Source organism: Leptinotarsa decemlineata, unplaced genomic scaffold, assembly GCF_025532065.1.
Source record: "Leptinotarsa decemlineata unplaced genomic scaffold, Ldec_3_MD MMD2_tig00026369_RagTag_RagTag, whole genome shotgun sequence".
NCBI classification, from domain to species: Eukaryota; Metazoa; Arthropoda; class Insecta; order Coleoptera; family Chrysomelidae; genus Leptinotarsa; species Leptinotarsa decemlineata.
Window position 1 is genome coordinate 3,243,751 of NW_027412709.1, and position 11,140 is coordinate 3,254,890.

Consider the following 11,140-nt stretch of genomic DNA (forward strand, 5'->3'; position numbering starts at 1 on the left):
TGCCCAATAGGCTGAAACAGCTGTATACTGGTGGCTCTTAAATTGAAATCAATATAGGAATGATCAGAGAGTACTTACCTATTTATATATATATATATATATATATATATATATATATATATATATATATATATATATATATTTGTATTTATTATATGCAAGCGCTTTCGATAGCTGACTGTGCTGTCGTCTTCAAGGCTCTACTCAAACTGAACGTTTCATCCTTTTGTTTGTTATTTTATGCGGTCAGAATGCCTCAGTGCGGGTACTTCACGTACTGTAGGTAAATTTGCTTGTGTTTGGGTTACATCCTTTGTGTTGGATTTTCTCTAGGTTCACTGTTTCTAGGAATGTGTATTGTTTTGTGTAGTTTATTGAATGTTAGGTCTTGTGGTGTTTTGATTTGTATATGTTCCTCGATAAGTGAATTATGACTGTTGAATTTATGGATGTTTAAGTTTTTCCAGATGTCAATACGTTTTCCTTTATTGACTTTATTGACAGTTGACTCTTGAATTTATGGATGTTTGAGTTTTCCCAGATGTCCATATGGTCAATAAAGTCAATAAAGGAAACCGTATGGACATCTGGAAAAACACAAACATCCATAAATTCAACAATTATAATTCACTTATCAATGAACAAATAAAAATCAAAACACAACAAGACCTAACATTCAATATACTTCACAAAACAATACACATTCCTAGAAACAGTGAACCTAGAGAAAATCCAACACAAAGGATATTACCTGACAACTGCGGTAGCAGAAATTTGGAAAGCTAACCTGAAATGCCATCGGAAAACGAATCAATATGTTTCTAGAAATTATATGAAATCCAGAAAGGTTAATGTAGTCAAGCTGCTGGAAAATATTTCCATGAAAATCAAAAAATAAATAGATAAGTACTCTTTGATCATTCCCATATTGATTTCAATTTAAGAGCCACCGGTATACAGCTGTTTCAACCTATTGGACATCGTTAGTACCGGGCAGGCGGTCCTCAATTGAAGACAAAATGAAAAAAAAACAAAAAAGTACTTGATAAAAATAGCTGCGTAAACGCAAGCGAAACATAAGTGGAACCACCTATTGGTATGACACCCAAGTCAATTGCCAAGTTTTTATGTCAGTGTTGGTGGTTTGACCAATCAACCTGCCCGGTACTGACGATGCCCAATAGGCTGAAACAGCTGTATACCGGTGGCTCTTGAATTGAAATCAATATGGGAATGATCAAAGAGTACTTATCTATTCATTTTTTAATTTTCATGGAATTATTTTCCAGCAGCTTGACTGCATTAACCTTTTTAGATTTCATATAATTTCTAGAAACATGTGGATTCGTTTTCCGATGGCATTTCAGGTTAGCTTTCCAAATTTCTGCTACCGCAGTTGTCGGTTGATTGGTCAAACCACCAACACTGACATAAAAACTTGGCAAGTTGACTTGGGTGTCACACCAATAGGTGGTTCCACTTATGTTTCGCTTGCGTTCACGCAGCTATTTTCATCAAATACTTTTTTGGTTTTTTCTCATTTTGCCTTCAATCGAGGACCGCCTGCCCGGTACTGACGATGCCCAATAGGCTGAAACAGCTGTATACTGGTGGCTCTTAAATTGAAATCAATATGGGAATTATCAAAGAGTACTTATCTTTTTATTATATATATATATATATATATATATATATATATATATATATATATATATATATATATATATATATATATTCGACATGTGCATCCCCTAAAACTGAACATGCACCAACAAAATACAGTAAAACAAACATAATGTAGGAGGAGCCTTCAAATTTTTGATGTTGAACAAGAGGAAAGTACTCTAATTTTGAAAAATTTCGGGAAATATTTAGCATTGTTCAGCATTGAAAAATACATCTAGATTTGAAGTCATGACCATCTAAGTAAAGTTCAATTTTCTGACCCATTTTTTTCAAAAATGGGCACTACAAAAAAATTGCTCAAACGATAAATAGATAGCATCCTGTATAAGACAGTTCATTTTGAAAGTCTGTAATATTACGAATTACACAACTATGGTGTTGACCACGGTCAATTTTTTTGAAGAGTAAAATAACTTTTCAAAGTTTTTGCTGCAAAGTTATTTTCATGTTTGTTAACACCAAAAATTACTCAATATTATACAGTACTGTTACAAGAACTTGATATTCAATAATATCAAATCATAAAACATCAAAATAAATTAGGTATTCGGAACAAACTCGTTGATTTTCTGGAGATTTTCTTGTCCAAAATAATTCTCCAAAATATTCTTCAGAAAATCAATGAGTTTGTTCCAAAATACTTATTTCATTTTGATGTTTTGTGATTTGATATTATTGAATATTGAGTTCTTGTTACAATACTATATGATTTTGAGTAATTTTCGGTATTAACGAATAATAAAAATAACTTTGCACCAAAAACTTCGAAAATTATTACACTCTTCAAAAAAATTGACCGTGGTTAACACCATAGTTGTCTAATTTGTAATATTGCAGGCTTTTAAAATTATTATTATTTTCAAAAGTTCTGCTATTTTGTAGTAGTTGAAGATATGACATTATGTTCTAGGGTTGTGAAGCATTTGTCGAAGCTTCAAAAATATGTATATTAAGACCCCCTTTTCCATTTAATTTTTTTTTCCGGATGGCGCCCAGTCGCCATTTCGAAAGTTTCATCTGTCAATTTCACTTCAAAGTAAAGTATTTATGCATTAATTTCATTATCCTAAATTTAAAATTTTTGAGTTGACCCTTTCAAAAAATATAAGGGGAGGGGGACATTAAAGAAAAGCACTGTATATACGCCGTAGGTCACGTAAAACGAAAACTCTGGTGTTTATGAATGAATATTGCACATGATAGTAATATTATTTTTTATAGTGATAACTATGAAGTAACAGAAATTGGTGAGTATCACAAGTACAGAGAATTGTATTCAAATGAAAGTGTGATTTCTTTCATCAAATATGAAATATTTTTTAAATAATACAGAAACGATAAAATAAATGTTTATAGACTACATCTGTAATTTGATGTTGGTAGATTGTAACTTTTCGATTAAATTTAGGGGAAAATTTCAATACAACCGGAAATACTCTAGACTAAAACCTGTTTTATGTAAATTGCCACTTTCATCTCCGACAACCCTGTATTCAACTCTTCAAGCAAGAAATGAAAAATGACAAAACCAAAAATATATGAAGTAAAACTCTGTTGTTTTGATTTGTTCATACCTGAAAACATTTTCATAATTTATCGTACATGTGACAATCTACAAAATGCTTCCATCTTCCTCATCAATGAGAAACAACAAATAATTTACCGATCTAAATATCGTAGTCGAGAAACCGATGCCAACATGTAAAAAACTAGTAGATGAAAGCTCCACTCACCCGTTTCCCAGACAACAGATGACAAAGCAAATAAGCTCTTGACACATTTTTCTCACTCGGTGATAACCTGTAGGTTTTTCGAACAAATTCTGGCAAATTCGCCTTATGATATTTGAACCTCTAACTCGAGTTATGTGTTAGTAGTGTGGAAGCCTTTGGCAACAAAATGCGCGCGCTCAAAACTTTTGGAAGTCCCACTAACCCGATGAGGAACATGCGCCGGAAATTCCGCTCAAAATGAAATACTTTTACAGGATATTAATATTTGTGGTTTGTAGATATTTACCTTTCATGTTTGCGTTCCTCCAATTCTAACGGATGGGATGAAAGGAACGAAGAGGATATTCCGTTACGACAACTGAGGAAATTCTAATTCTGATATGAAACTGATTTTGTCCATTGATATGTGAGTATTCCCAGTTTCAACAATTTTTTTATATATTTTTTGACCGGTTATAATTTTAGCTATACTGAGTGTCCCAGATACGCAAAAAGAAAAGTGGAATGACATGAAAATCAGTCACTTGTATTCAAAAAACACTCTTTGATGTGAGATTTTCACTTGAAAGTTTTCAAAACCGCAACATGTGTAAAGTGTGTTTTTTGAATACGTTATGATGGATTTTCATCAAGTATCGGTCAGTTTTATCATATCAGTCACTTGATTCAGTGCCCCTCAAATTGTCTGAATCGTGCTATTATAAGAAAACAAGTATAAGTGAGGCACCAGTCAATCTAATAATGACACTGATGATCTTCAAACATGACTCAACCTCTGACGGAACTCTTACGAAAGTTCGAAATAGATGAACATGTAGATGACCACTATCATAATCTTCATGTAGTCAGTGTACACTGTGGTTCTGGCGTTAAATCAGGTCATTATTAGGTATTGGTCAAAGACGAAACGTACTGGTTTGTGTTTGAGATAGTCGTATCACGAAGTGTTCTGGCGATGTTTTGAATTCATTGGTGCCTCTGGAGACACCCTATATTTTGTTTTATGGAAGAGAGAACATTTCAGATGTTATGGCCCTGCAGGTTTTTCCGGGTTTTCCTGCAGCTGAAACAGCAAATGCGCCACTGGAATCAATGGAATCGCCCCAGAGCGCCAATTAATTTTTGTTGTTTCATAATTTCGTGATTTGTATATATGACATATTTTTAATCAAATATAATATATAACTCATTGTTATTTTGAAGTAATTGTGATACTTATTCTCAAGTATCATTCCCCACACGGAACTAGACGCAGTGAGCGGAAAATATGAGAATGAAAAATGCCAGTTTCCTAAACATGACCCCATGTAGTAGCCTCCCCTTATATGATAGCAGAAGCAAGGAATTTTCTACAGACATCATGAATATTAGTCTCAGAGCCCGTGGAAGATCGACCTTTACCCATCATATAACTTGATGAGACATTTTTTGTTATCGAATATAATTTATTAACAAACATGTCTATGACAACTTGCCTATTAAGAAGTGTTTATATCTATTTTTAATTCAATTGATTTTAATCAATTTTCTTTCATCATCTACACTCTTTTCATAACCGAATGAAGTTCATCTCAAATTTGTATTACACAGAATATGCCTAGGTATATTTTTGATTAATTGAATAATTTAAATTAGTTCGAATAATACTTTTCGATAGGCATAGCCATGGTTGGTAATAAATTATATTTGATAAAAAATATATTTCATCAAGTTATTTCATAGGCGAAGGTCGATCTCCCACGGTCTCCTCTACTATATATTCTACTAAATAGACACGAAGTTAATGATATGAGTAGTTCACATGTTACAGACTCTAAAATCAAAGTTTGAAGTTAGTGCTGAAACTTGACAGTCAGTTCCTTACTGAAATTATTTATAGTATAGCACTGTTTCACTTTGCTTCACTGGCGGATTGTTATTGCACAAGTTATCGATCATATTGAGGTACCTACTTATAATATTGCAGCTGATGATTTTATATGCATTATTTTCAGCCAATGGAAAGTTACTGGGTTATGTTGTATAATTTAGTTATTACAAGCTACTTAGACTCGATGGTATATGTTGTGGAAAGTTTATCACTATCCATTCACAAATTGACCCAATTTGAATGTGATGAAAAAAAAAATTTCGAATAAAAAACGTACTTAAAGGTTTATCTGATCATACAGTGTATTCAAGTTGAAACCGTCTCCCTGAGTAATTCATTGGATATTCAGAATGTAAAAAAAATGAAACACGTCACTTCATTTTCATGGGGACATATTTCTACGTAAAAATCAACCCCTTGTCAACCACCGCCTGGCCATAACATTCCACCAGTTGAATATTTCAAATGGGAATAATAGTTCAGTGATACCTTATTTGAAATGTTTTTCAACTTTATATCCAACCGTGTAACACTTTTGGCATCACAACGATAAGCAAAGTCAGAAAAAATAAAAGACTTCTTTGAGTATGTATTCAATTACGAAGAAGAAAGTAAAGCTAAACAGATAAAATTACTTCATCAAATGTTCGAACCGCACCAATACCTGACTTCCTTCCTCACATCCTATCAGGTTTTCATAGCCTGAAGCCTGTTACCGGTAATTTATCTACAGTAACGATCTCGTAGATTCTCGTGTATTCTATATAACATCTGCTTCCAATTCATCCACCTGGAGAGTCACCATCAAGAAACAGTCGTACTGGTATCCCGCAATGAGAAGTAGCCTCATATTGTTGAAAAAACCACTGAATTTCGTAAAAGAGCATATAACTGAATGGCGTATCAATGCTTGAATAAATTTTTCATTTAGAAAAAATGAAATAACTTTCACCATTCAGGTTTGAATTCAGAAAGAATAGTCATATAATATGGTTACCCAAAATTCCTATCCACACGTTTAGTTTTAGGAGATATTGAATGTGGATAGGTCGTATTATATTGGGATTCAAAATAGTCCTGTATCAATAAAATAAGTGAAAAGGGATTTATGTAGGTACAACTGTCATTAAAGGTGACATTTTCAATGGTTATCAAATTAAAAGATGATGAAAAGAGAAATGAAAATTTCTATGTTTTTTGCCATTTTTATTTGTAACTAACGTTACTGCAGTTTCGTCCTATACAACAATAAACTCATTTTTATTGTTTATTTTTAAGTTTGAGAATGTCCATATAGGACGAAACTGCAGTAACGTTAGTTACAAATAAAAGTGGTAAAAACATAGAAATTTTCATTTCTCTTTTCATCATGATCTCCTATCACGTAGTGACAGCTACATCCATCAATTTATTAAAAGATGATGTTTACAAAGTAGCGTGTTGAAAATATTTTCAACATTAGGGTAAAAAGTATTTTTAACAAGATATTTTTCGATCAAATACCAATAAACAAAACATAATTATTCGATATTCAAAGAAGTTTTATTATGAACAATAGATTTAGATACAATTAAATTCTGTTACAAATGTATTACCTATACGGTGTGCAAAAGCCAAATGGCATGAATTCACTATTTCGGTCACGGTACATATTTTGACAAAATTCCTAAACACGTCAAATTCAACTTATAATTTGACATACTTTAACAGAAAAATGCTACCCCTACTTCAACCCCCGTCGAATGACAGGTACAACTCCCAATTTTTTTAATGGGAAGTATAGATTTGTGATATATCGTTTGAAAGGTATTTTCATTCTCTATTCAAAAATATTATCGCTTTCAAGTTTATTGAAACAATACCTCATCATTTCATGTTGAGGTATTGATAAAAAGAAAGTAAGCAAAAACCATAACAAGGTTTTTGTTAGATGGTACATTTTAAAAACCTTAAATAATTTCCGTGGCAACGTTCGCTTAAAACGCCTTGTCAACTTGTTTTTTATGTTACAACAGTAGTTTAATTTAGGTTTAAAATTCATTAAATTCAAGTCTGACAAATGGTTAGATTATCGAAAATTCATAAAATAACAGTTTCAGAAATGATTGGTTACGGAGATAAAACCCGAACACAACAAGAAGTAGCTCGCCTATTTCATGAGAAATTTTCTAATTTACTGCCCATATCTCAAGGAACAATAAGCAAAATAGAAAAGCAGTTTTGCCAGCTAGGTCATGTGGGGCAGATAAAAAAAGTAGCTGCCAATGCAATGAGGTATAAACTCAATATAGATGTGATGCTTGAGTTTGAGGAAAACCCACATACATCGAGTAGATAGGCATCTACTACTTTCAAAGTTAGCCATACATCGATAGTAAACATATTAAAAGAAAATAAAATGCATCCTATAAAATGACATCTACTTAGAAGCCCATGGAAAATGAATTTGATAGAAGAAGTTATTTTTGTGAGCAAATGATGGACATGTTGGATAACAATATAATATCATTAGAAGACGTTGATGATGATGAGTGTACTGAACGGTCATTCTAATTAGCAAAATTGCCGCTACTGGTCAACAGAAAATCCTCACTGTATGAGAGAACACACGCAATACCCTCAAAAGGTCAATGTTTGGGCAGGGATTGTAAAAAACTATATCATTGTTCCTTTTTTAATTCAGGGCAACTTGAATGGCGATGAATATTGGCACTACTTCAGAATAGTCATTCCAGGTTTAACAAATCCTGATCCAGGAAACCCTCAAGTTCTAGTGCATACGATACGATTTCAGCAGGATGGAGCACCACCACATTACCAAGTTAATGTCTGAATACATCGATACAACATTTCCCAATCGGTGAATAGGGAGGCGAGGATCGATTGAATGGTCAGCGCAATCACCCGATCTTTCATCATTTGATTTTTTTTCATTGGGATATGTAAAGAACAATGTGTACCTAACTGAACCTACAGATTTGAATGACTCAAAAGAACGAGTAACGCTTGCGGTTAGATCGATGACGCCTGATGTGTTAAATAATGTTAGAAGAAGACAGTATTATTTGAGATTGGGATGTTGCCAAGACGTTCGCGGTGAACTACTTCGTTAACATCCATAGTTTTTTTCGTATTCTACATTTTATTACGTTCTGCATTACATTTCAGTTTTTGAGTGTATTTTATCGAATTTCGGTACCCACATGATATAAATTCATTTTATCTTAATTGTTGCAATAAACTTGAAAGTGATAACATTTTTGAATAGAGAATGATGAGACCTTTCGAAAAATATATCATGAACTCATACTTTCCATTTGAAAAATTGAGTGTTATACCTGTCATTCGAAAGGGGTTGAAGGTAGGGGTGGAATTTTTACGTTGAAAAATGTCAAATTATAATTTACATTCGAAGTGTTTCGTAATTTTTTTGAATATGTACACTAACCAAAATAATGAATTCATGCCATTCGGCTTTCACACACTATACATTAATTACATTATTATTATTATTCATGAAAAATAATGAGAAAAGTATAATTAGAAAAAATGCTGACATTAATATCTTGCAATGTTGAAGAGCTTCGTAAAATATTTGAACTACCTGAGTTGACAATTTCATGGGCATTAACATTTAATTCTTGAAGTGGAAAGGACGATGCTGTAACGCTGGAGCTAGCTGTTGGGATTATTTTTTCAGCAAGGGTATTTTCATAAGCAATAGATTGATCGATGTAAACCTCAGCTACTGTTGTAGACTTCCATTCCTCATACTTCTGAAACAGTGACCTGCATATTCCTTTGGTTCCGGGAGGTTCAGAAACTCAGCAATGGTAGAGGGCATTTTCTCAAATGTGTTTATACCAACGGGGTTCGCACTACATTTATAATTTGAGTATTTCAGAAAAAAACGTTGATGATTGATAACAGAAGGGCGTAATGCGATGTTTTTATCAAAATAGTCAATGTTTATTTGTGTATTTGGAATTTGAGCAATCAATGATTCATCCATTGATTTAATAACTAATTATTACAGTTTATGATTTTCACTATAAATTTTATAGTGAAAATCATACAATAATAAACTGTATTAATTAGTTTCTAATATGAATTTTCATCAAGTATTCGCCAGTTCTATTCAATCATTGATTTCGCCAGCAGGCTCCATATTTTCCGAAAATAGTTGCAAATTCAATCATCAAATATTTTTCAACTGGCGCCTTATTCATTAACCTCAAGAAATGTCAAAATGTGTTTTTATAGAAATATTAAATGTTTCTATTATATTATAAAAACAGGACAGTTGTACGAAAAACTTTGTATTAAAAGGAAGTTTTATTTTGTTCGTGAAATTGCTAAACTCGCTCCTCTCTTTTCGCAAACTTTTTCACTCACAAAATTATATAAACCTCACTTTAAACACTCATATCGTGAACAGCTATTATGTTGACTGGTTTTATTGAAAAAAAGATAACAATGATGTACACTAAAAAATAATTCGGAAGCTCCTAGGTAGCAGTCACCTCATTACTCTCCTCAGCAATCTACGGTATTGGTCAGATAAAAAAATAATAAAATCTTTGGGCATAACTCAACCTGAGTAAATATGTGAATACTACGCCCAACGATTTTATAATTTTTTTATCTGATCACTATCGTAGATTGCTGAGGCGAGAGGTGTGATGACTGCTACCTAGGACCTGTTGAGTTCATTTAGTGCCTCAGTATCACAAGGTAATATGTAATCCGCCATTTTGTGGCTGCATCCATCTTGAATTTGCATATTTTTCAAAGTGTATTATTCTACTAGTCAAACCCTGTCATTTGATACTCATATTGAGGATATTCAATCCGCCATTTTGTAGCTGCGGCTGTCTTGGATCTATAGTGATGCAGAATTTATTGAATTGTCACCAAAACTAAATTTGTATCCTGAATTTTAGATCAATCTGTCAACAGGAAGGGGGGATTTATTTGCCATTCAGATGAAAGGTACCTACATTTATTAGACAAACATGTGATGTATCATTGGAAGAGTGGAGTGTCGATGAGGGGTTCTGAAAACAAAGGCAATATAACCTAGAACTGTGACATTGATACCTTCTTTATTGACTATTCCTGAACAGCCTGTTATTAACTTTACCAATTTCCGTGAATTTATAGAACAAATCCAATACATATTCATGTCTTAAACTTTTTCCCAGACGTATAAACACTTTTTATAAAACGAGATAATAACTTGAATTCACGAAACCATAACAAATAACACCGATTACTGCAACGGATGAAAACAAATTTTTTAAATGAAATACAACGAAAAAAATTGTCTGGATTCCATCACATATAGGAATATCCTTTAATGAGAAAGCAGACACTGCCCCAAAAAATTGTAGCACCAATCCAGAATCATTTTTGAGAACACTGTTCCATATTCCGATCTGAAGTCTGGTATTGAAAACTATACCGATAATTAATGGCTTCGATTGTGGCAACAAGCAACTAATATATTAAGCCTATAATCATATTTTCCAAAATGAGTTTTCATTTCTGTTATTTTCATTAGTATCTGCAGTAGTGTAGTTGGAACATTTTAAATAGTGAAATTGCTTGTTGTGGTTGACCTTTTTGTTTGGAATTAAATGACATCGCTTATCGTATGTGCAGTGAAAATATCCGTACCCTGTACTACTTGTGCTTGAGAAAACATTTTTCTTCAGAACATCATTTGCATGGTTAGCAAATTGAAAGGTTCACATTCGAAATTATATTCACGAAGAAAAGAAAAAGATACGTTTCTCTGCTGTACAAGTAGTAATGTTAAGGGTATCATACCCCCAAAGGGAAATCGTAG

At 32.8% G+C, this 11,140-nt stretch overlaps 1 protein-coding gene across 1 annotated transcript in view; it reads right to left on the reverse strand.

Annotated features, from left to right (window-relative positions):
- LOC111515159 (gamma-aminobutyric acid receptor subunit alpha-2) overlaps positions 1–3,548 on the reverse strand; it is a 137,211-nt gene extending 133,663 nt beyond the window's left edge. The window contains exon 1 of the mRNA XM_074185197.1: positions 3,420–3,548. Within this exon, the coding sequence (XP_074041298.1) occupies positions 3,420–3,466 (47 nt within the window). The 5' untranslated portion in view covers positions 3,467–3,548. The remainder of the gene's footprint in view (positions 1–3,419) is intronic.
- Positions 3,549–11,140: the final 7,592 nt, after the last annotated feature.